This window comes from Camponotus vicinus, unplaced genomic scaffold (genome assembly GCF_025532165.1).
Source record: "Camponotus vicinus isolate PSW18456_S1 unplaced genomic scaffold, iyCamVici1.0 SCAF_3, whole genome shotgun sequence".
NCBI lineage: Eukaryota > Metazoa > Arthropoda > Insecta > Hymenoptera > Formicidae > Camponotus > Camponotus vicinus.
Genome location: NW_028141967.1, coordinates 22,144,330 through 22,171,329, shown reverse-complemented (window position 1 = coordinate 22,171,329; position 27,000 = coordinate 22,144,330). Strand labels below are relative to the sequence as shown.

Here is a 27,000-nt window from a genome sequence, read left to right as displayed (position 1 = left end):
TGGAAAGACTAGTTTGAAGGTCACTGTTAGTGCTATAGGTTGCATGAAGGCTCAAGCAGTTTGACAGCAATGCTAGAGATTGGAGCACATGACGAAGAAGATGATCAAAGAGCAATTTCTCCTCCTTATCGTAAGGCGAGTATGTCGTGATACTATATGTAACTCTATTTTTACGTTTTTCTCACATCTATATAAATATATATATAATCATAAGTTTCCAAAATTAAATAGAAAATATCTAGAAAAAATTTAGAAAATATCTAGAAAAAATATCGTTATTGAATAGATAAATAATAATAAGTCATAATAATTTTTTATCTTATTATGTGATTAATTTCTGTATTGTATACAAAGAGAAAGAAGTAATATACAAGTTTCATAATGATGCTTGTATTGCATGTGTGTATATGTATACTTTTTATTTACTTCAAAAACAGAATCTGGAGTATTTTAAGATAAAATAATGCTTTAGATGACTAAATTAAATAATTTTATTTTGACTCTTATGAGGATTGGTGAAATACATTGATTAAAAGATCCCATATCGTATTTATAACTTCCTATTTATGCACTGCGGGCAAAGTAAAGCTGTCAGAAGAATCGATGCTTTGGTAAACGATACTCCTGCTCGTCTACATGCGTACACTTGATGTAAAACCCCGTCGAGTCTCTGAATAGGAAAATTGTTAATCGTGTAAACAGCTGGCGGTAGTAAAAGAGTACTATATCCTTCTCTGCACGCGAGGTCGTAAGCGACGCGTAAAGTACGATATACTTCAATACATCGCGTGTAACACCGACACATATGACGCTGATGCTTTCACGATCTACAACATGATACATACGAGCAATTACGACCGATATGCATGCATATTATGCAGCATGATTAAAGAACGTCACTCAATTGTCAAAACATCAATCATGATAAGAGTCATATATAAGAATATCATATGCGTAAAAAAATAGGATTTTAATGAATAAGTTTATCTTAATCTTATCTTATTAAATTCTTACGTTTGCAAATTCTTGCAAAGAAAGATCCATAAACTTTCCAGCCGTGAGTGTCAAGTGCTTCTGAGATCTTACAATCATTAGAAGGACATTCCGATTCAAATTCGGATTTGATTCGTACCAAAGTGATTCATACGCCGCATCACCGATCATTCTGCTCTGTAACATAACGTAACAAATTTTCATCTTACAATTAGTATAGCATCCGTAGTATACTTTACAGTGCGTGTATTGCATACTGACTTTTGTGCTGAGATACTCTCCGACGAAACAGAAGATAAATGCGTCTAAGCAGATGACAACATAAAATAAAATAGATTTCACTAACACTGCCGATCCTCCCGGAACACCTATTGACTAAAAATTTTGAAGTATACGTAAAAGATTAAAATTACATTATTATATTTACAGAATACTTACAATTACAATAAGAAATCCTAAACAGCAGATAACTAAAGTGTTTGAGACGAATTGTATTAGAGCAATGCTTGAATAGAGAACCTCGATGTCTTTGGAGAACGAGATGATTCTCTGATGACGAATGATCAAAGTCTTCATAATAGTTTCGGTAACACCTCGTTCAATGTTCTTTTGTGTAATTTCACTCAACTTATGGCGCACTATATCGATCTGCCCACAGGCGTGAAGCACCTATAAATGTCACTGCTCGGTTCGATTTTACGCCTCATAAAAAGCATGAAATATTCTACATAGCTTGCATTATTAGTTTATTTCTCGGATTAAAAAAAGAATAACTCATCAATTATTAGAATTTATTATTGTACTTGATATTGTTTAAAATTTCTTTCATTGTGTTATATCGTAGCTGTGTTTCTTTGCAGAAACAACGATTATAAAAAGACTTACTAATATTATCAACAAGGAGTTTAACACGCCTGTTGTACTAGCCGCGCTCGTCTGATGAATAAACTGAGTAATTAAAACAACGATATATACCGATGTGCTCTTCATTTCGAAAGGTAATTCCATCTTGAGAATGAGCTCTCGAGCATCGGTCTGATTGTTACTGTTATACCTAATCAGAGTACCAGAAGCATAGAGGAACACTGATATCATGTACATGGTAATTATCAAGTTGGAGAACCGACGAGAGAGGTAAGCTATTCTGGTCATTGTGTACTCTTCGGAGACATCATGTCTCTTCCAATCTTCGACTATGCGCGTTATGATTTCATTCAGCAAACTATAACATTTGAACAAACATTAAACAATATATAGAGAGATAATATGGATTATTTCGCGCGATATTATTACGAATCAAAGCAGAGTGTTAAGAAAGTTATATTTTTACAATTTACAAGAATATGAAGATCCAGGATCTGCTCGTTTTGCAAACTATACTTAGCTACGAGAAAGCTTACTGAGCGTTGAACGCGAAAACAATCAGCTTGAGCAACACAAGACTGTAAGCCAGAGTTATGCTCAATACGTCCATCAGGATAAAAATATCCTCTTCGCCGACATGCATAATCAAATATCGATATTGAAAAATCTGAAACACTACCATTGAAGATATGTACAAGATTCGGCGCAAAATTGCGTACGACGTGTCCGGCCATACGCCGATTGCACGTAGGCCGAATTCCACGGAGTGACACACGGTATTCGTCGAATCCATTTCATTACTCATTAAACCGGAATAAATTCAACTTATGACACAATAGCACTAATCTTAACTCGGTTTCTTCTCTCTTGTCGGTTTACGGACAAGATTATAATAGAAGGGGGCAAGATTCGCGCTAACCCGGATTTATCTACTTTGTACGATTGTCGAGATGTAATTTTATTTTGCACAGAAACTAAAATGCGGCTGCACGTCGAATCTCGTAACGTCATTGATTAGAAGAGAAGCAACGAAACTTCCGGTTGCAGAGTGCTCGATATAGTCTTTTTCTAAATGTGACTGAACAGTCGGTCGAGAGATCTGCGCGAGACTGTAAAATTTTCTGTAGATTCAACTCGAACTCCCACCCCTACCACAGACGACCAGTAAAGATCGTTTCGTATTTCCTTCGCATAATTATTGCCATCTTGGAAGTCGCGATAAAAAATATAAAATGATATTTCTCCAACAGTTACAGCGATTGTGAAAAAAGAAAAACTCATGCGAAAACGTCCATGCATTCTATTGTATATGTACGTATCGCTCGGTTGCTATCTGTCATTTGCATTAAAAATGCAAAGCGCACGTTCACTACTTTCATGTGCTGAAAGACTCGCGCTGTATTGAGCATTATGATTTCGTATAATTTAAATAGCACAATGGACGATATACACGATACTGTATTGTATAAGTCAAATTTAATTATCCATTGGGTTGTTAGCATCTTTTTCCTAAGAATCGATTTGAAACTTGGATTAAGCAGATTAACCACAATACGTTATCAACTATCTTCTCTAAAACTGAAATCTGCTAATGTAGCTTTGCATTATTTAATATGAATCAAGCATTATTTATTAAATATATGTGTTTGTTGTGCAATAATTGAAAAATTGAACTGTAATTACGTAGAAAAAATTTTCTGGTAACGTAATGTAACATATTACATATATAATATAAGAAAAAGAGGAAATATACATATAATATACGTATAATTAATTTTATTTTATTCTTTCTATACATCTATATATGTATATATTTGTATATTTTTTTCATTAATTTTTAAAAATCTTTCTATATAATCTTAAATTTTATAAGATAGATCTGTTACTTTGACATTAGATAAATAAATTTTAAGTCTATAATTAATTTGCTTTCATTTTGTTTATATCAGATTTGATAAAATACATCTTAATTCAGAGAATTAAGTCTTATTTGATAGAAACCTGTGTTTTAGTAAACGATATTTTTGTTTGTCTATATATCTCTGACTAAGTGTAGTTGGCGGTAAAAAAGTACTACATCCCTCTCTGCATGCGAGGCCATAAGCAACGCGTAATGTACCTGTATTTCAATACATCGCGTGTAACACCGATACATATGACGCTGATGCTTTTACAATCTACAACATGATACACACGAGCAATTACGTCCGATACATACGTGAATATTATGTAATACGATTAAAGAAAATAATTCAGTCAAAACATCAATCATGATAAGAGTCATATACAGGGTGACCCATTTTAACTTAGGCAGCCAAATAACTCGAAAAATAAGCAAGATAGAGAAAAATGTTTTAGACAAAAGTTGTATGGTTTCGAGGGGGCCATAAGATGGTATCATTGATTTGACCTTGAAGAGTCATTTGAAGGTCACGTGAAGGTCACTTCAATTTTTTTAAATGGAACATCCTATATATTTTTGTACATTCTTGTAGCTCATCTCGAGAGCTTTCCAAAACACTATAATTAAGTACATTTTCGTTAAGTACTTTTTGAGTTATGAGGCTTGAAGTAATTTCTTAATTTTACATAAACCGTAAAATATCTTGTAAAATATTCATTTTTCGATTACCTTACCTTAATAGTTTTATGTACAAAATAATGAGAGGAATCAATTGGTGTAAAGAAAACACATAGTTGTTTCGAAGAAAAAATATGTAATTTGCAATTAACAATTCCATATTTTTTCTTAAAAACAACTATGTGTTTTCTTTACACCAATTGATTCCTCTCATTATTTTGTACATAAAAGTATTAAGGTAAGATAATCGAAAAATGAATATTTTACAAGATATTTTACGGTTTATGTAAAATTAAGAAATTATTTCAAGCATCATAACTCAAAAAGTACTTAACGGAAAGGTACTTAATTATAGTGTTTTGGAAAGCTCTCGAAATAAGCTACAAGAATGTACAAAAATATATAGGATATTCCATTTAAAAAAATTGAAGTGACCTTCACGTGACCTTCAAATGACTCTTCAAGGTCAAACCAATGATACCATCTTATGGCCCCCTCGAAACCATACAACTTTTGTCTAAAACATTTTTCTCTATCTTGCTTATTTTTCGAGTTATTTGGCTGCCTAAGTTAAAATGGGTCACCCTGTATAAGAATATCATATGCGTAAAAAAATAGGAGATTTTAATGAATAAGTTTATCTTAATCTTATCTTATTAAATTCTTACGTTTGCAAATTCTTGCAAAGAAAGATCCATAAACTTTCCAGCCGTGAGTGTCAAGTGCTTCTGAGATCTTACAATCATTAGAAGGACATTCCGATTCAAATTCGGATTTGATTCGTACCAAAGTGATTCATACGCCGCATCACCGATCATTCTGCTCTGTAACATAACGTAACAAATTTTCATCTTACAATTAGTATAGCATCCGTAGTATACTTTACAGTGCGTGTATTGCATACTGACTTTTGTGCTGAGATACTCTCCGACGAAACAGAAGATAAATGCGTCTAAGCAGATGACAACATAAAATAAAATAGATTTCACTAACACTGCCGATCCTCCCGGGACACCTATTGACTATAAATTTTGAAGTATACATAAAAGATTAAAAAATTACATTATTATATTTACAGAATACTTACAATTACAATAAGAAATCCTAAACAGCAGATAACTAAAGTGTTTGAGACGAATTGTATTAGAGCAATGCTTGAATAGAGGACTTCGATGTCCTTGGAGAACGAGATGATTCTCTGATGACGAATGATCAAAGTCTTCATAATAGTTTCGGTAACACCTCGTTCAATGTTCTTTTGTGTAATTTCACTCAACTTATGGCGCACTATATCGATCTGCCCACAGGCGTGAAGCACCTATAAATGTCACTGCTCGGTTCGATTTTACGCCTCAAAAAGCATGAAATATTCTATATAGCTTGCATTATTAGTTTATTTCTCGGATTAAAAAAAGAATAACTCATTAATTATTAGAATTTATTATTGTACTTGATATTGTTTAAAATTTCTTTCATAGTGTTATGTCGTAGCTGTGTTTCTTTGCAGAAACAACGATTATAAAATGACTTACTAATATTATCAACAAGGAGTTTAACACGCCTGTTGTACTAGCCGCGCTCGTCTGATGAATAAACTGAGTAATTAAAACAACGATATATACCGATGTGCTCTTCATTTCGAAAGGTAATTCCATCTTGAGAATGAGCTCTCGAGCATCGGTCTGATTGTTACTGTTATACCTAAGCAGAGTACCAGTAGCATAGAGGAACACTGACATCATGTACATGGTAATTATCAAGTTGGAGAACCGACGAGAGAGGTAAGCTATTCTGGTCATTGTGTACTCTTCGGAGATATCATGTCTCTTCCAATCTTCGACTATGCGCGTTATGATTTCATTCAGCAAACTATAACATTTGAACAAACATTAAACAATATATAGAGAGACAATATGGATTATTTCGCGCGATATTATTACGAATCAAAGCAGAGTATTAAGAAAGTTATATTTTTACAATTTACAAGAATATGAAGATCCAGGATCTGCTCGCTTTGCAAACCGTACTTAGCTACGAGAAAGCTTACTGAGCGTTGAACGCGAAAACAATCAGCTTGAACAACAGAAGGCTGTAAGCCAGAGTCGCGCTCAATACGTCCATCAGAATAAAAAGATCCTCTTTGCCGAAACGCATGATTAAATATCGATATTGAAAAATCTGAAACACTACCATTGAAGATATGTACAAGATTCGGCGCAAAATTGCGTACGACGTGTCTGGCCATACGCCGATTGCACGTAGGCCGAATTCCACGGAGTGACACACGGTATTCGTCGAATCCATTTCATTACTCATTAACCCGGAATAAATTCAACTTATGACACAATAGCACTAATCTTAACTCGGTTTCTTCTCTCTTGTCGGTTTACGGACAAGATTATAATAGAAGGGGGTAAGATTCGCGCTAACCCGGATTTATCTACTTTGTACGATTGTCGAGATGTAATTTTATTTTGCACAGAAACTAAAATGCGGTTGCACGTTGAATCTCGTAACGTCATTGATTAGAAAAGAAGCAACGAAACTTCCGGTTGCAGAGTGCTCGATATAGTCTTTTTCTAAATGTGACTGAACAGTCGGTCGAGAGGTCTGCGCGAGACTATAAAATTTTCTGTAGATTCAACTCGAACTCCCACCCCTACCACAGACGACCAGTAAAAATCGTTTCGTATTTCCTTCGCATAATTATTGCCATCTTGAAAGTCGCGATAAAAAATATAAAATGATATTTCTCCAATAGTTACAGCGATTGTAAAAGAAGAAAAACTCATGCGAAGACGTCCATGCATTCTATTGTGTATGTACGTATCGCTTGGTTGCTATCTGTCATTTGCATTAAAAATGTAAAGCGAACGTTCACTACTTTCATGTGCTGAAAGACTCGCGCTGTATTGAGCATTATAATTTCGTATAATTTAAATAGCACGATGGACGATATACACAATACTGTATTGCATAAGTCAAATTTAATTATCCATTGGGTTATTAGCATCTTTTTCCTAAGAATCGATTTGAAACAGCAGATTAACCACAAAACGTTATCAACTATCTTCTCTAAAACTGAAATCTTCTAATGTAGCTTTACATTATTTAATCATTATATGAATCAAGCATTATTTATTAAATATATGTGTTTGTTGTGCAATAATTGAAAAATTAAACTGTAATTACGTAGAAAAAATTTTCTAACGTAATGTAACATATTACATATATAAGATAAGAAAAAGAGGAAATATACATATAATATACGTATAATTAATTTTATATTATTCTTTCTATACATCTATATATGTATATATTTGTATATTTTTTTCATTAATTTTCAAAAATCTTTCTATATAATCTTAAATTTTATAAGATAGATCTGATACTTTGACATTAGATAAATAAATTTTGTCTATAATTAATTTGCTTTCATTTTGTTTATATCAGATTTGATAAAATACATCTTAATTCAGAGAATTAAGTGTCTTATTTTATAGAAACCTGTGTTTCAGTAAACGATATTTTTGCTTGTCTATATATCTCTGACTAAGTGTAGTTGGCGATAAAAAAGTACTACATCCCTCTCTGCATGCGAGGCCATAAGCAACGCGTAATGTACCTGTATTTCAATATATCGCGTGTAACACCGATACATATGACGCTGATGCTTTTACAATCTACAACATGATACACACGAGCAATTACGTCCGATACATACGTGAATATTATGTAATACGATTAAAGAAAATAACTCAGTCAAAACATCAATCATGATAAGAGTCTACGCGCATAATCATACGTAAAAAGATATCTAGGTTTTTATAAACAATTTTATTATGTAACTAAATTCTTACGTTTGCGAATTGCTGCAAAGAAAGATCCACAAACTTTCCGGCCGTGAGTTTTAGGTGCTTCTGTGATCTCGCAATCATTAGAAAGACATTTCGATTTTGGTTTGGATTAAATTCGTACCAAAGTGATTCATATGCTGCATTACCGATCATTCTACTCTGTAACATAACAAATTTCCGTCGTAAAATAGCATTTTATATATTTTATAATGTGGATTGTATACTGACTTTTGTACTGAGACACTCTCCGGCGAAACAAAGTATAAATGCCTCTGAGCAGATGATAATGTAAAATAATATAGCTTTCACTAACACTGTGGTTCCGCCTGGAACACCGATTGACTAAAACTTTTGAAATAGATCTTGTATGTGAAAAAAAGATCAAAATTTTACTGAAGAATACTCACAACTACAATAATAAATCCTAGACAACAAATAACTAGAGTGTTTGACATGAATTGTATCAACGCGATGGTTGAAAAAAGGCTCTCGATGTTCTTGGAGAACGAGATAATCTTCTGATAACGGATAATCAACATCTTCATGATACTTTCAGTAGCACCTTGCTCAATATTCTTCCGCGTGATTTTGTTCAATTTTTGCCGCACTATATCGATCTGCCCACAGGCATGAAGCACCTAAATATCATGATTTGTGTATGATTCATTCTGTATATAAAGCATGAAAGTTCTTTACGTTATTTAGTTTATTATTTTATTTTTCAAATTAAGAAATAAATAACGCATTAATTATTAATCTATATCTGTTATTTGATCTCAGTTAAAATTTTTCTTATGTATATATACGCACATGTATCGTAGTTATTTTTCTTTGTAAAAGTATCGATAAATTGATTGAATGAAAAAGACTTACTAGTGTTATTAGCAAGGAGTTTAACACACCCTCCGTACTAGCTGCAGTCGTCTGATGAACAAACTGTGTAATTAGAACAGCAATATACACTGATGTGTTTTTTATTTCGAAAGGCAATTCCATCTTAAGAATGAGTTCTCGAGCACTGGTCTGATTATTGTGCTTATATCTAAGCAGAGTACCCATAGTATAAAGGAACACCGACATCGCGTACATGGTAATTATCAAGTTGTAGAACCGACGAGAGGTGTAAGCGATTCTGGTCATCGTGTATTCTTCGGAGACATCGCGTCTTTTCCAGTCCTCGACTATATGCGCTATGATTTCACTTAGCAGACTACAATGAATTGAAGAAATATTGAACAATTGAAGAAGTAATGAATGGTTATTTATATAGAGCTGCAACATACGAATTATTTCGCGAAAAATCATCACGAATCGAAGCAGAGTGTAAATATGTATATTAGACATTTTTACAATTTACAATTTCAGATCTAAAATATAAAGCACCAGAATCTGCAAATCCTATTATATGTAACTTACTGAGTATTAAATGTGAAAATTATCAGTTTGATAAACAAAAGGCTAAAAGTCACTGTTCCGCTCAATACGTCCATAAAGATGAAAAGGTCCTCTTCGTTAAAATGCATGATTAAGAATCGATACTGAAAACTCTGAAATACTGCAACCGAGGATATGCATAAGATTCGGCGCAAAATTGCGTATGAAGTGTTAGGCCATACGCCGATTGCACGCAGATCAAATTCCACCGAATGACACACGGTATTTTTCGAACCTATGTCGTTATTCATAAAATTAGAATAACTTATCAAGTTAGACTTATAACACGGTAGCACTAATATTAACTCGTTTTCTCTTTCTTGTTCATATATGTTATACGGATAAGACTATAATACAGAAGGAAACAAGATTTGCGTTAGTCAGGGATTATCTGCTTCGTATAGTTGTTACGACGTAACTTAATTATTTTGCGCTGAAGCTGCAACGCGGTTGCACGTCCAATTTCATCCTAGGTCACATTGGTTAGAAGATGAGTATCGTAACTTCCGGTCGTAGCATGCTTGATAATCGTAATCCAGTCGTGGGAATATAATTAACCGAGAGGTATAAAGAGACTGTACAATTTTCTGTGGATTAAACACTTGAATAATTCTCATCTTTGTCACAACCAATAGTAAAGATCAGTAAAGAACGTTTATTATGTTTTTCCGTCGCGTAATTATCTTCATCTTGGAAGTCGCATAATTAAAAACTTATAAACCAATATCTCTTCTATGATTATAGCAATTGCAAGAAGAAGCAGCCATGAAAAGACGTCTATGCATTTTCTCGAATATGCATTGCTCGGTCGCTGTCTGTCATTTATATTAAAAAATGCAAAGCAAACGTTCACTACCATGTGCTGAAAGACTTGCGCTGTACTGAGCATTATAATTCCGTATAATTCAAATAGCACGGTGAACAGATGAACACGGACGAAACATAAGTTCAGGTAATGTTAAGACTAAATCTAATTATGCATCATAATTATTAATATCTTTTTCTTAAAAGACGATTAGAAACTTGGAATATTAATCCTACGTTATCAACCAACTTCTCTAAAACTGAAATTTTTTTCGCGGTCATAACCAAATGCGTATCATTTAATTAGACTAATCATTATTTGTTATTAAATATAAATTAATATTAAATATATGTTTAATTATTATTAAATATATGTATCTGCTATATGCATAAAAATGATAATATGCATAAAATTGGAACTGTAATTTCGTAGCCAAAATTTTTTCGTATCTAAAGTTTCTTTCTCCTATCTCTCTTACATGTAAATCCTACATGTAAATCCTATCTCTCTTACATGTAAAAGATAGGAGAAAGAAACAATATATATAATTAATTTTATATAATACTTTCTATACATTTATACATGTATATATATACATACAGGGTGTCCCAGGTATCTTCCGTCCAAAAAGAAAGGCAGATTCTCTGGCCAATTTAAAAACGATTTTTCCTCAGCGAAAATGTCGCGGCACTAATTTTCGAGTTATAAACGATTGAAAATAAAGGGTTTTTCGCAAACTAAGGCTTATGGGAATAAAATATTAATAAAGTCACATTCTTTAGTTAATTTTAGGTAGAGTTTACTTTAATAGAATTTTAATTTAAGGCTTAGTTAGAAAGATACATGATGACAAAAATTGGGAATATGCAAAAAATAATGATCTCCCTCGACATTTTCGCTGAGGAAAAATTGTTTTTAAATTGGCCAGAGAATCTGCCTTTAAAATATCAAGTGGTAATTTCGGGACACCCTGTATATATTTACATATATATTTTTAATATTATTTTTCAAAAATCTTCCTAAACATATTCAATCAATAAAATGGCACTTTAACATTAGATGACTAGATTAAGTCGATAATCAAATGCTTTAATTTTGATTTTATCAGATTTGATAAAAGATACCTCGATTCAAAATATCAAGTATTATTATTTTATGGAAACTTGTATGTGTGTTTCGGTAATCTATATATCTGTTTGTCTATACATGTCTCTAACTAACAAAATCGTGTAAAAATAGTTGGTGGTAGAAGAATACTACATCTCTCTCTGCACGCGAGGCCGTAAGCGTGCGTGTAATGCACAATATATTTCAATACATCGCGTGTAACACAGACACATATGACGCAGACGCTTTCACAATCTACAACATGATACATACGAGCAATTATGACCGACATATATGAATATTATGCAGCATGATCGAAGAATGTAACTCAGTTGTCAAAATATTAATCATGTTAAGAGCCTACGCGCACAATCACACACGTAAAAAGATCTAGGTTTTTATAAATAATTTTATTATTTGATTAATTTCTTACGGTTGTAAATTGCTGCAAAGAAAGATCCACAAACTTTCCAGCCGTGAGTTGCAAGTGCTTCTGCGATCTTACAATCATTAGAAGGACATTCCGATTCAGACTCGGATTCGATTCGTACCAAAGCGATTCATATGCTGCGTTGCCAATCATTCTGCTCTATAACACATAACATATATAAATAAATAAATAAATAAAAGATAATAAATTTTCATCGTAGAACATCATCCGATATACTTTACATATGTTATATACTGACTTTTGTGCTGAGATATTCTCCGGTAAAACAAAATACAAATGCATCTAAGCAGACCATAATATAAAATACCAAGGATTTCAGTAACACTGTTGTTCCACCTGGAACACCGATTGACTAAAACTCTTGAAATAGATCTTGTATATTGAAAAAAAGATTAAAATTTCGTTACTGCAGAATACTCACAACCACGATGATAAATCCTAGACAACATATAATCAAAGTATTTGAGAAGAGTTCTATGAACGCGATGCTTGAAAAGAGACCCTCGATATTTTTAGAAAACAAGATAATCTTCTGATGACGAATGATCAACGTCTTCATGATGTTTTCGGTAATATTTCGGTTGATATTTTTCCCCGTAATTTCGTGCAATTTTCGTTGCACTATATCGATCTGTCCACAAACGTGAAGCACCTAAATGTCACAATGTATTTGGTTCAATTTTATATCTCATAAAATATATGGAAGTTCTCTGCATAGCTTCTATTATCAGTTTATATCTCAGATTAAAAAAAAATTAATGTATTAAAGTTAAAATATATCTGTTATTTAATTTCCATCAAGATTTTTTTCTTTAATATCATATTTCAATTATCTTATTTTGTGTACAGTCGTTTAAAAATTATAGAAACATTCTTACTAGTGTTATTAGCAAGGAGTTTAACATGCCCGCGGTACTAGCTGCGCTCGTCTGATAAACAAACTGTGTAACTAGAACAATAATATATATTGATGTGCTCTTGATTTCGAAAGGCAACTCCATTCTAAAAATGAGCTCCCGAGCATCGGTCTGATTGCTAATCTTATATCTAAGTACAGTACTGGTAGCGTAGCAGAACACTGTCATCGCGTACAGGGTGATTATCAAGTTAGATATTCGACGAGAAACGTAAGCGATTCTGGTCATTATGTTTTCTTCAGAGGCATCGTCCCTTTTCCAGTCCTCAACTACGTGCGTTATGATTTCATTCAGCAGACTATAATATTTACAAAAATATTTAATAATATAAAACGATAACATGGATTATTTAGCCAAATATCATTACAAATCGAAGTAGAAAATTCATGTATATTAAAAATTATATTTTTATAATTTCTAACTCTCTTCAAATGTAAAATATGATACCATGAAATCTGCTTGTTTTCCAAATCTTACTATACTTAGCTGAAAGAAAACTTACTGAGCATTAAACGTGAAAATTATCAGCTTGATAAACAGAAGGCTGTAAGTCAGAGTTCCGCTCAATACGTCCATCAAGATAAAAAGGTCATCTTCGTTAAAATGCATGATCAAGTATCGATACTGAAAACTCTGAAATACTATAATCGAGGATATACATAAGATTCGGCGCAAAATTGCGTACGACGTGTCCGGCCATACGCCGATTGCACGCAGACCAAATTCCACCGACTGACACACAGTACTCATTGAGTCTATCTCGTTACTTACAGAACCAGAATAACGTGCCGTAAGTTAGATTTATAACGGTTGCATTAAAATTAACTCGGTTTCCTCTCTCTTGAGAGTGTATATATTATATGACTAAGACTATAATACAGAAGGACACAAGATTTGCGTTAGCCAGGAATTATCTACTTCGTACGGTTGTTACTACCTAACTTAAGTATTTTGTTGTGAAACTACAGCACGGTTGAACGTCCAGTCTCATGTAAGGTTATCGGTTAAAAAATGAGCGCCGGTCACAATATGCTTGATAGTTGTAATCCAGTCCTAAGTGAATATAGTCGGTCAAAAGGTCTAAACAATATTGTAAAATTTTCTGTAGATTAAACTTTCGAATATCTTCTACCTTACCAGAGCTGACGGTAAATATCAGTAAGAATCGTTTATTATATTTCCGATGCATAATTATTTTCATCTTGGAAATCGCATAATAAGAAACTTATAAATTATATTATCTCTTCAATAATTAAAGCGATTGCAAAAAAATAGCCATAAGAAGACATCCATGCATTCTGCCGTGTGTGCATCGCTCGGTCGCTGTCTGTCATTTGCATTAAAAATGCAAAGCATTCGTTCATTACCATGTGTTGAAAGATCGCGCTGTACTCGATATTATAATTCCGTATAATTCAAAAAGCACGATAGACGATACATATAATACAGGAACTGTAACTAAATGCTGACTTTAATTATTCATATGGTTATTTGCATCTTTTTTTTAAAAGACGATTAGAAACTTGGAAGATTAATCGATACGTTATCAATCAATTTCTCTAAAACTATAGTTTCCTCGCAGCGACAACTGAATGCTGTTTCATGTCATTCAACTATTATTTGTCAAATATAATGAATTGTTGTGCAATGCAAAAAAATAAAAGTATAATTTCATAGACAATTTTCTCATAACGTAATGTAATACATTATATATATAAAATAGGATAGAAGGGGGAAATATAAAAAATTAATTTTATATAATACTTTTTATACACGTATGTATATTTATTCATATATTTTTGTATATTTTTCTTATTATATTTCAAAAATCTCTTGAGATTATTTCAAATTCATAAGATAAAATGTCACATTGACATTAAATAATTAAATTTAATCGATAATTAAATGCTTCTATATTGATTTTAATCGATATTTTACCAGATTTTGGCAAAGAGAATTAAATATCTTTTTCATCGAAAGTTGATGTGTTTTAATAAACGACATCTTTGTTCGTCTATACATATCTCTGACTATGAAAGTCATATAAATTGTTGGCGGTAGTAAAAGAGTACTATATCCCTTTGCACGCGAAACCCTAAGCGGCGTAATGCATGATGTACTTCAATACATTGCGTGTAACACCGACACATATGACGCTGATGCTTTTACAATCTACAACATGATATATACGAGCGCAATTACGGTAGACAGTAGACATACACGAATATCACGCAGCATTACCAGAGAAAGTCATTCAGTTGTCAAAACATCAATCATAATAAGTGCATACACGCATACGATCATATGCGGAAAAAAATATCTAGATTCTCATAATCATAAAAAATTCATTATCTAAATAAATACTTACGTTGGCAAATTGCTGCAAAGAAAGATCCACAAACTTTCCAGCCGTGAGTTGCAAGTGCTTCTGCGATCTCATAATCATTAGAAGAACATTCCGATGCTGGTTAAGGTTTGAATCGTACCAAAGTGAATTATATGCCGCGTCACCGATCAATCTGCTCTGTAACAAAACGAAAAAAGTGTCCATCGTACAACAGCATCGGATATATTTTGCAGCGCATATTGTATACTAACCTTTGTGCTGAGATATTCTCCGACGAAACAAAATATAAATGCGTCTAAGTTGATCGCAATGTAAAATAACACGGATTTCACCAACACTGTTGTTCCATTCGGGACACTGATTGACTAAAAATTTTGAAATTACCTCGTTTATTAAAAAAAGATTAAAGTATCGTTATTACAGAATACTCACAACCACAATGAGAAATCCTAGACAACAGATAACCAGAATGTTTGAGACAAATTGTACTAGTGCGATGTTTGAAAAGAGGCTCTCGATATTTTTGGAAAACGAGATAATCTTCTGATGACGAATGATCAATGTCTTCATGATATTTTCGGTGATACCTCGTTCAATATTCGTCTGCGTGATTTTGTTCAACTTTTGTTGTACTATATTGATCTGTCCACAGGTGTGAAGCACCTATATGTCACGCGATATGCGATTGATTTTAAGTCTTATAAGAAACATGGAAATTTTTACCATAACTGGTATTATTAATTTATTTTTCAGATTAAAACAAATAATGTATTAATTATTAATATACATCTATTACTTTTGATCAACATTTTTCTTATTGATGGTATATTATAGCTGATATTGTATCGATCTTTTTCCGTAGGAACATCGATAAATTATAAAAAGACTTACTAGTGTTATCAGCAAGGAGTTTATCACGCCCTCCGTACTGGCCGCGCTCGTCTGATGAACAAATTGAATAACTAGAACAGCGATATATACTGATGTGCTCTTCATTTCGAAAGGCAATTCCATCTTAAGAATGAGCTCTCGTGTATCGGTCTGATTAGTACTCTTATACCTAAGCACAGTACTGGTAGCGTAGAGAAACACCGTCATCGCGTACATGATGATTATAAAGTTAGACAACCGACGAGAGATATAAGCTATTCTGGTCATTGTGTATTCTTCGGAGACATCGCGTTCCTTCCAATCTTCGACTATATGCGCTATGATTTCATTCAGCAGACTATAATATTATATTTGAAAAAATAATATTATATTTGAATGACATATATAAAAAATGGCAACATGGATTATTTAGCCAAATATCATTATCAAAGCAGCATGTAAAATTTTCGAATATAAGAGGATATATTTTTATAATTTACAACCTCAGATCTAGAATATGAAGCCATCTGCTTGTTTTCCAAAATCCTACTATACTTAACTGCGATAAAACTTACTGAGCATTGAATGCGAAAATTATCAACTTAATTAACAGAAGGCTGTAAGCCACAGTTCCGCTCAATACGTCCATCAGGATATAAAGATCCTCTTCCTCGAAATGCATGAACAAGTATCGATACTGAAACGTCTGAAACACTGCCATCGAGAAAATGCACAAAATTCGGCGCAATATTGCATATGACGTGTTCGGCCATACGCCGATTGCGCGCAGACCGAACTCTGTGGACTGACATACGCTATTCATGGAATCTATCTCGTTACTTATCAAACCGGAATTAATTAAACTTACTACACGATAACACAAATTTTAATCTAGTTTCCTCTCTCTTGTCAGTTTACATTATATGAATAAGACTATAATGCAGAAAAAGACAAGACTCGCGCTAGCTCGGGATTATCTTCTCCGTATGTTACGATGTATATCAAGTATTTAGCACTGAAGCTAAACGCGAATGCACGTCCAATCTCGTAAAGTCATCGGTCAGAAGAAGAATTTGAAACTTTCGGTCGCAACATGCTTGATAGCCTTAAGTTGATCGCGAAATATAGTCAATCGAGAGGTTTAAGAAAGACTGTAAAATTTTCTACGGATTCAACATTCGAGTAATCCCCACCTCTGCCATCAGTCAACCAGTAAGAATCGCTTACGTATTTCCATCGTGTAATTATTTCCATCTTGGACGTCGCGAAAAAAAAATTAAACCGACATCTCTCTGATGATTATAGCAATTGCAAAAAAAGAACACGCATGGACGTTCATGAATTTTCTTTTGCGCGCATCGCTCAGTCGCAGTCTGTCATTTGCATTAAAAATGCAAGGAAAACGTTCGCCAGCATGTGAAAGACTTGCGCTGTACTTGGCATTATAATTCCGTATAATTCAAATTATACACAGTTAAATATCGTAAATGTAAAAGCCAACTTTAATTATTCATCGTAGTTATCCGGATCTTTCTTTTAAAAGAGACTAGAAAAATTAATCCCGATATGTTACCATGAAATCTTTCTTTAAAATTAATTTCCTTGCGGCGAGAGCCGTACGTCTGCGTCATTTAGCAATGAACCAAACATTATTTGTTAAATATATGGTTTGTTGTATAATGTAAAAAATATAATTGTAATGGCATAGGCAATATTTTCTTATATCGTAATAAATATAAGATTTTATATAAAATATGAGAGAGGGGCAATGTATACAATTAATTTTATATAATATCTTATATATATATATATATATATATATATATATATATATAATTTTATAACATTGAATGACTAAGTTTTTTTATTAATTAAATGCTTTTTTATTTTGATTTTATCAGAGTTAATAAAAAACACATATATTTCGAGTCAGATAATTAAGAATCTTATTTTATCGAAACTAAATATGTTTCAATAAATAATATCTCTGCTCGTCTATATATGTTTCTGGCTAAGAGTATTGTGTAAATTTTGATGGTAGCAAAAGAATACTGTATCCCTCTACACGCGAAGCCGACTCATAATGTACGATGTACCTTAATACATCGCGAGTAACACTGACACATATGACGCTGATACTTTTACAATCTACAACATAGTATACAAGTAATTACTAAGTAAATATACGCAGCATGATCATAAAACGTCACTCGGTTGTCAATACATTATGATAAGAGCATACGCGTACACAATTACAAACACGTGTAAAAAATTATCTAGATTTTTAAAACCAATTTTATTATCTGGCTAAATTCTTACGTTGGTAAATTGCTGCAAAGAAAGATCTACAAACTTTCCAACTGTGAGTGTCAAGTGCTTCTGCGATCTTATAATCATTAGAAGAACATCTCGATTCTGGTTTGGATTTGATTCGTACCAAAGCGATTCATATGCCGCATCGCCGATCATTCTGCTCTGTAACATAACAAATTTTCATCATAGTACAGCATCCATAGTAAGCTTTACAACGGATATAGCATACTAACTTTTGTGCTGAGATACTCTCCAAGGAAACAAAGTATAAATGCGTCTATGCAGACTACTGTGTAAAAAAACAAGGATTTCACTAACATTGTCGATCCACCAGGGACACCGACTGACTAGAAATTTCGAAATAATCTTATAAAAAATTAAACTTATGTTACTATGGGATACTTACAATCACAATGAGGAATCCTAGACAACAGATAACCAAAGTATTTGAGACGAATTGTATTAACGCGATGCCTGAGCAGAGGCTCTCGATGTTCTTGGAGAATGAGATAATTTTCTGATGACGAACGATCAACGTCTTCATGTTGCTTACGTTAACACCTTGCTCGATATTCTTTCGTGTAATTTTATTCAACTTTTGCCGCACTATATCGATCTGCCCACAGACGTGAAGCACCTGTCACGGTATGTGTTTGGTTCAATTTTAAACCACATATATAAAGCATAATGGATTCTTTGTAACTATTCTTGTACTATTAGTTTATTTCTCGGATTAAAAAAGAAAAATCACATTAATTATTAATATATATTTGTCATTTTTAATATCGCTTCTGATTTTTTTATGGTGTCATGTCGTAGTTAGCGTCCTTTCCAAAAACATTGTTAAATTATAAAGACTTACTAGTGTTATCAGCAAGGAGTTTAACACACCCTCCATACTAGCCCCGCTCGCCTGATGAATAAACTGTATAATTAAAACCGCGATATACACTAATGTGTTTTTGATTTCGAAAGGCAACTCCATTTTAAGAATGAGTTCTCGGGCATCGGTCTGATTGCTACTCTTATACCTAAACAGAGTACCGGTAGCATAGACAAACACGGACATGGCGTACATGGTAATTATCAAATTGGAGAACTGACGAGAGATGTAAGCTACTCTGGTCATTGTGTACTCTTCGGAGATATCGCGTATTTTCCAATCCTCGATTATGCATGCTATGATTTTGTTTAGTATACTACAACATTTGAACACATATTATAATAATACATAGAGCGACAACACGATTGTTTCACGGAATATTACGAATCGAAGCGGTGTGAAAAATTAATGTATTAGAAGTTTACATTTTTATAATTTGCAATCTCAAATCTTTAGAACATGAAGACCTGGAATTTGCTCGTTTTGCAAATATACTTAGCTACGAGAAAGCTTACTGAACGTTGAATGTGAAAATAATCAGCTTGATAAAGAGAAGACTATAAACCAGAGTCGCGCTTAATACATCCATCAGGGTAAAAAGATCTTCATCGCCAAAATGCATGATTAAATATCGATATTGAAAAATCTGAATTATTGCCATCGAAGATATGTATGATATTCGACGTAAAGTTGCATATGACGTGTTAGGCCATACGCCGATTACGCGTAGACCGAACTCCACGGAATGACACACGGTATTCATCGTGCCCATCTTGTTACTTATCGAATCGGAATGGATCAGACTCATGACACAATAATACTAATCTTAACTCGGTTTCCTTTTTCTCTTTTTTATATCATATGTTATTTAGGATTATAATACAGAAAGAGGCAAGATTCGCACGAGTTCAAGATTATTTACTCCGTATGGTTATTTTCGCGTAACTTAAGTATTTTGCACTAAAACTCTGCAACAGGTTACATTAATACTACAAATGACACGTCGAATTTTATGAAATCATTGGTAAAAAAAAAACGTCGAAACTTTCGGTTGTAGCATGCTCGATAGTCATTATCCAATCGTGAGTGAATGTAGTTGATCGAGAGGTCTAAGCAATACTGTAAAACTTTCTCTGTATTAAGCACTCGAATAACTCTCACTACAGTCGTCTAATAAAAATCGATTGTTACGCATTTCCGTCGCGTAATTATTTCTTTGTAACTTCGAAGTTGCATAAAAGAAACCGATATCTTTTTAATGATTCTAGCGATTACAAAAAAAATTGCCACACAAAGATCCATGCATTTTCTCGTGTTCGCATCACTCGATCGCTATCTGTCATTTACATTAAAAATGCAAGACGAACGTTCGCCATCATGTGAAAAACTCACGCTGTACTCGACATTATAATTCCGTATAATTCAAATTGCACGATACATACAGTAAAATCGTAAATGTATATGCCAATTCTAATTATCTATCATTGATTATCCGTATCTCTCTTCTAAAATACTAAAAACTTCGAGAGTTAGTTGCGATATGTTATCAACCATCTTTTCTAAGTCTGAAATTTCTCATGATGACAATCTAATGTAATTCCGTATTATTTAACATGGACAAATATTGGCAAATATTGACAAATTTGGCAAATATATCTACAATACAGAAAAATATAACAGTAATTTTATAGAAAATATTCTGTTGTAACTTAACTTAATACATTATTATTCTATATATAAAATAGGGGAGAGGTAATATATAAAATGAATATTATGAAATACTTTTTATGGATGTGTATATGTACATATATATATTTCCTTCATTATTTTTCCAAAATTTATATATTTCTCTCTCATTACTTATATATTTATTTATATATATTATTTATATATTTCCTTCATTATTTTTCCAAAATTTTTTTATACAAAAATATCATATTTTATCAGACAAAATATTGTTTATCGTTAGATGTCTAAATTTAATTGTTAATTGAATACTTTTATTTTGAATTTATCAAATTTAGTAAAATACATCTCGATTTATTAAATCTTTTATCAGATTCAAGTATTTTGCTTTATCGGAATTTAATATGCTTTAGTAAACGACAAATTTACTCCTTTATATATATCTCTAAAATCGTGTAAATGACGGTAGTAAAAGAAGTACTATATCTCTTTGCACGCGACGCTTGTCTTACTTTGTAAACAACGTGCAATACATGATGTATTTCAATACATCGCGTGTAACACCGACACATATGACGCTGATGCTTTCACAATCTACAATATAATAACATACAAGCAATTACTCCAAATATACGTAGCATGTTTAGAGAATGTCACTCTATTGTCAACACATTATGATAAGAGCATACGCGTACACAATCACAATCACATGTGTAAAAAAATATCTAGATTTTTGAAATCAATTTTATTATCTTAAATTCTTACGTTGGCAAATTGCTGGAAAGAAAGATCCACAAACTTTCCAACTGTAAGTGTCAAATGCTTCTGCGACCTTATAATCATTAGAAGAACATCTCGATTCTGATTCGGATTTGATTCGTACCAAAGCGATTCATACGCCGCATCGCCAATCATTCTGCTCTGTAACATAACAAATGTATGTTCTATAACAAATTTTCATAGTAATACAGCATCCATATTCAGCTTTATAGCGCATGTTGCATACTAACTTTGGTGCTGAGGTATTCTCCGACGAAACAAAATATAAATGCGTCTAAGCAGATTACTACATAAAATAACACAGATTTCACTAACATTGTCGATCCACCCGGGGCACCGATCGACTAAAAATATTGAAATAATTTTATAAAAAATTAAAATTATGTTTCTATGGAATACTCACAATCACGATGAGAAATCCTAGACAACAGATAACCAGAGTGTTTGAGACGAATTGTACTAACGCGATGCTTGAAAACAGGCTCTCGATGTTTTTGGAGAACGAGATAATTCTCTGATGACGAACGATCAATGTCTTCATGATACTTACAGTGACACCTTGCTTGATATTTTTTCGCGTAATTTCATTCAATCTTTGCCGTACTATATCGATCTGTCCACAGACGTGAAGCACCTGTCGCGATTGTGTTTAATTTTATACCTTATATAAAAAGTATGATGGATTCTACATAATTTGTATCATTAGTTTGCCTCGGATTAAAAAAGAAAAATCATATTCATTATTAATATCACATTAAAAAAAATCATATTCATTATTAATATTTATTATTTGATATCGCTTCAGATTTTTTTCATGGTATTATGTCGTAGCTAGTTCTTTTTAGAGAAATACCGTTAAATTCTGAAGAAAACTTACTAGTGTTATCAGCAAGGAGTTTAACACGCCAATCGTACTGGCTGCGCTCGTTTGATGAACAAACTGCGTAAATAAAACAATGATATATACTGATGTGCTTTTGATCTCAAAAGGTAACTCCATCTTCAGAATGAGTTCTCGAGTATCGGTCTGATTGTTACTCTTATACCTAAGTAAAGTACCAGCAGCATAGAGGATCACGGACATCGCGTACATGGTGATTAACAAATAAGAGAATCGACGAGAGATATAAGCTATTCTTGTCATTACGTATTCTTCGGAAATATCGCGTATCTTCCAATCCTCGACTACGCACGCTATGATTTTGTCCAGCATACTACAATATTGGAACAAATATTAAACGATATGTAAAGTGGCAACAAGAATTGTTTCACGAAATATTATTACGAATCGAAGCAGTATGTAAAATTAATGTTTAAGAAGTTTATATTTTTATATTTTACAACCTCAAATCTCTAGGAAGACCCGGGATTTGCGTGTTTTGCAAATCGTGCTTAGCTACGGGATAGCTTACTGAGCGTTGAACGTGAAAATAATCAGCTTGATAAACAGAAGACTGTAAGCCAGAGTCGCGCTCAATACGTCCATTAGGATAAAAAGATCTTCATCGCCAAAATGCATGATCAAATATCGATACTGAAAGATCTGAAACATTGCCACCGAAGATATGCATAATATTCGACGCAAAGCTGCAAATGATGTGTCCGGCCATACGCCGATTGCGCGCAGACCGAACTCCACGGAATGACACACGGTATTCATCGTATCCGTGTCGTTACTCATCGAACCGGAATGAGTTATAATAATACTTATGATAGCACTAATTTTAACTTGGTTGTCTCTCTTTTTTCTATATTATACGCTATTTAAAATTATAATACGCAAGGAGGCAAGAGTCGCACTAGTTTAGGATTATTTATATCGTACGGTTATCACGTAACTGAAGTATTTTGCACTAAAACTACAAATGATGACACATCCAATTTCGTAAGGTCATTGATTAAAAAAAAGCGGTTGCAGCAAAAACTTTCGATTGCAACATGCTCGATAGCCGTTATCCAATCAAGGGTGAATGTAGTCGATCGAGAAGTCTAAGCAATAATGTAAAATTTTCTGTAGATTAAGCATTTGAATAACTCCCCCCACAATCGGCCAGTAAAAATCGATTATTACGCATTTCCTTCGCGTAATTATTTCTTCATAACTTCGAAGTTGTATAAAAGAAATTTACAAACCGATATCTCTCTAATAATTATAGCGGTTGCAAGAAAAAAATAGCCAGCCGAAGACATCCATATATTTTCTCGTGTTCGCATCGTTCGATCGCTATCAGTCATTTACATTAAAAATGCAAGACGAACGTTCGCCACCATGTGAAAAACTCATGCTGTACTCGACATTATTAATTTCGTATAATTCAAATTACACGATACATACGGTCATATTGTAAATGTATATGTCAACTCTAATTATCCATCGTACTTTGCATCTTTCTCTTAAAATACTAAAAATATTGAAGTTTAATCGCGATACATTATCAACCAGCTTTTTTAAAAGTCTCTGAAGTCTCTCGCTACAATAATCTAAGGCAACTCCGTGTTATTTAATATGGACAAACATTCTTTATCAAATATATGTAAATGTAGAAAAATACAACAATAATTTCGTACAAAATATTCTTAAATTTTCTTGACGTAATACTGTATATGTATAAAATACAAGAAAGGTATATAAAATGAATATTATGAAAAATACTTTTTGTATATGTGTATACATATGTATATATATATTTGTATATTTTTTCATTATTCTTTAGAAATTTCTCTATACAATTTCCCTATTAAAATATCATATTTCATTAGATAAAATAATATTTTAACATCAGACGTTTAAATTTAATCATTAATTATATATATATATAAATATTTTATTTTGAATTTATCAGATTTGATATAATACATCTCCATAAAATCTTTTGTCTAATTCAAGTATTTTGTTTTATCAGAATTTGATATGCTTTAGTAAACGACATATATACTCGTTTATACATGTCTCTAACTAAGAAATTGTGTAAATGATTGACGATAATAAATGAAGTACTATATTCCTCTGCACGCGATGCCGTAATCGTGCAATGCACTATGCTTCAATACATCGCGTGTAACACCGACACATATGACGCTGATGCTTTTATAATCTACAACGTGAGACATACGAATAATTATGGAAAACATATGCGGCATAATCGGGAAACATCACTTGGTTGCCAAAGCATCAGTCATGATAAGAGCATACGCGCACACATTCACACGCATTAAAAACATCTAAATTTTAGCCAATTTTATTATGTCATTAAATTCTTACGTTTGCGAATTGCTGCAAAGAAAGATCCACAAATTTTCCGACCGTAAGTGTCAAGTGCTTCTGTGATCTTATAATCATTAGAAGAACATCTCGATTCTGGTTCGGATTCGATTCGTACCAAAGCGATTCATATGCCGCATCGCCGATCATTCCACTCTGCAACGTAAAAATTTTTCGTCGTATAACAACATCTGATGCACTTTACATTGCCGCGTATTACATACTGACTTTTGTGCTAAGATATTCTCCAACGAAACAAAATATAAATGGGCCTAAACAAATTATTGCATAAAATAACACGGATTTTACTAATATTGTTGTTCCGCCCGGGACACCGATTGACTAGAAATTTTGAAATATATCTTGAATATATATTGAAAAAAAGAAAATCAAAATTTCGTTACTGCAATCTACTCACAATCACAATGAGAAATCCTAAACAACAGATAACCAAAGTATTTGATACGAAATGTATTAATGTTATGATTGAGAAGAGGTTCTCGATGTCCTTGGCGAATGAGATAATCTTCTGATGACGAACAATCAACCTCTTCATAATACTTTTGGCGGCATCTTGCTCCTTATTCTTTCGCGTGATTTCGTTTAATTTTTGCTGCATTATATCGATCTGTCCACAGACATGAAGCACCTAAATGTCACAAATGCGCTCGGTTCAATTTTACGCATCATATAAGAAGCATGAAAGTTATTTGCGTGAAGCTTGTATTATTAATTTATTTCTTAAAGAAAAAAGATTGTATTATTAATTTATTTCTGTATTATATTTATTTATATGTTTGTATTATTAATTTATTTTTTAGGTAAAAAGGATAACATAATTAATTATTAACATTTATTTATACTTTATCTTTAAGTTAAGATTTTTTTCATCACATCAATCTCTCTTTATAGAAACATTGATAAATTAAAAAAAAAGAACTTACTAGTGTTAGCAGCAAGGAGTTTAACATACCCTCTGTACTAGCCGTGCTTATCTGGTGAACGAACTGTGTAACTAGAATAGCAATATATAATGATGTGCTCTTGATTTCGAAAGGCAACTCCATCTTAACAAGGAGTTCCGGAGCATTGGTTTGATTGCTACTCTTATATTTAATAAGAGTACTGGTAGCGTATATGAACACAACTATGGCGCACATGGTGATTATCAAGTTGGAGAACCGACGAGAGATGTAAGCTGCTCTAGTCATTGCGTGTTTTTCGGATACATCGTGTCTCTTCCAATCTTCGACTATGCGTGCTATGATTTCTTTCAGCAGACTGTAATATTGAATGAAATATTAAAGATTATATAAAGCATGGATTATTTCACGGAACGACATTAGAAATCAAAACAGAATGTAAAATTTATGTGAATTAAAAGTTATATTTTTTTCAATTTACAATTTCAAATCTAGAATATAAAGACCAGGGATATTCGTTTTATATATCGTACTTAGTTACGAGAAAACTAACTGAGCGTTGAACGTGAAAATAATCAGCTTGATAAACAGAAGACTGTAAGCCAGAGTTACACTCAATACGTCCATCAAGATAAAAATATCTTCTTCGCCAAAATGCATGATCAAGTATCTATATTGAAATATCTGAAACATTGCTAATGAGGATATGCACAAGATTCGGCGCAAAATTGCGTATGACGTATCAGGCCATACGCCGATTGCACGCAAACCGAATTCTACGGAGTGACAAACGGTATTCATCTCGATACACATCGAACTGGAATAAGTCAGACACGATAGCACTTAATAATCTTAATACGTTTTCTCTTTCTTTTCCTCTCTCTTTTCAATTTACAACGTACAGATAGGATTATAGAAAGAAACAAG

General features: G+C 32.8%; 6 protein-coding genes and 1 long non-coding RNA gene across 8 annotated transcripts; 1 reads left to right on the top strand and 6 right to left on the bottom strand.

Moving 5' to 3' along the window:
* Positions 1-512: 512 nt before the first annotated feature.
* On the bottom strand, positions 513-2,671 carry LOC145968924 (odorant receptor 4-like). Of its 2 annotated transcripts, XM_083094814.1 has the most exons (6): positions 2,394-2,671; positions 1,879-2,215; positions 1,432-1,662; positions 1,255-1,368; positions 1,015-1,170; positions 513-827 (listed from the first exon to the last, which is right to left on the bottom strand). In XM_083094814.1, the coding sequence occupies exons 1-6, from the start codon at positions 2,660-2,662 to the stop codon at positions 777-779; spliced, it is 1,158 nt and encodes a 385-aa protein (XP_082950940.1). In that variant the 5' UTR covers positions 2,663-2,671; the 3' UTR covers positions 513-776. The 2 variants fall into 2 exon arrangements, with proteins under 2 accessions (XP_082950940.1, XP_082950939.1); XM_083094813.1 differs by having other exon boundaries at positions 1,015-1,368.
* Positions 2,672-3,787: 1,116 nt separating this feature from the next.
* Positions 3,788-6,754, bottom strand: LOC145968933 (odorant receptor 4-like). The gene is made up of 6 exons (XM_083094824.1): positions 6,486-6,754; positions 5,971-6,307; positions 5,526-5,756; positions 5,347-5,460; positions 5,107-5,262; positions 3,788-4,034 (listed from the first exon to the last, which is right to left on the bottom strand). The coding sequence occupies exons 1-6, from the start codon at positions 6,752-6,754 to the stop codon at positions 3,984-3,986; spliced, it is 1,158 nt and encodes a 385-aa protein (XP_082950950.1). The 3' UTR covers positions 3,788-3,983.
* A 1,316-nt stretch (positions 6,755-8,070) lies between these two features.
* LOC145968920 (odorant receptor 83a-like) lies at positions 8,071-13,759 on the bottom strand. The gene is given in 8 exon segments (XM_083094808.1): positions 8,071-8,121; positions 8,299-8,637; positions 8,703-8,933; positions 12,075-12,230; positions 12,331-12,444; positions 12,514-12,744; positions 12,971-13,307; positions 13,512-13,759. Coding segments are annotated over 8 exon segments (1,707 nt in total).
* Positions 13,760-15,068: 1,309 nt separating this feature from the next.
* On the bottom strand, positions 15,069-20,185 carry LOC145968921 (uncharacterized). Its single transcript, XM_083094810.1, has 9 exons — positions 19,938-20,185; positions 19,402-19,738; positions 18,946-19,176; positions 18,773-18,886; positions 18,546-18,701; positions 15,789-16,019; positions 15,608-15,721; positions 15,378-15,533; positions 15,069-15,181 (listed from the first exon to the last, which is right to left on the bottom strand). Exons 1-9 carry the CDS (start codon positions 20,183-20,185, stop codon positions 15,131-15,133), a joined length of 1,638 nt encoding a protein of 545 aa, XP_082950936.1. The 3' UTR covers positions 15,069-15,130.
* Positions 15,514-16,615, top strand: LOC145968950 (uncharacterized). The gene is made up of 3 exons (XR_014437930.1): positions 15,514-15,936; positions 16,009-16,087; positions 16,219-16,615. It is a non-coding gene; the product is annotated as an uncharacterized LOC145968950 (long non-coding RNA).
* Positions 20,186-21,559: 1,374 nt separating the features above from the next.
* Positions 21,560-23,569, bottom strand: LOC145968934 (odorant receptor 13a-like). The gene is made up of 6 exons (XM_083094826.1): positions 23,301-23,569; positions 22,766-23,102; positions 22,292-22,522; positions 22,119-22,232; positions 21,874-22,029; positions 21,560-21,702 (listed from the first exon to the last, which is right to left on the bottom strand). The coding sequence occupies exons 1-6, from the start codon at positions 23,567-23,569 to the stop codon at positions 21,652-21,654; spliced, it is 1,158 nt and encodes a 385-aa protein (XP_082950952.1). The 3' UTR covers positions 21,560-21,651.
* Positions 23,570-24,885: 1,316 nt separating this feature from the next.
* Positions 24,886-26,886, bottom strand: LOC145968936 (odorant receptor 13a-like). The gene is made up of 6 exons (XM_083094828.1): positions 26,627-26,886; positions 26,095-26,431; positions 25,569-25,799; positions 25,379-25,492; positions 25,151-25,306; positions 24,886-24,983 (listed from the first exon to the last, which is right to left on the bottom strand). Exons 1-6 carry the CDS (start codon positions 26,884-26,886, stop codon positions 24,933-24,935), a joined length of 1,149 nt encoding a protein of 382 aa, XP_082950954.1. The 3' UTR covers positions 24,886-24,932.
* Between the last annotated feature and the right edge of the window lie 114 nt (positions 26,887-27,000).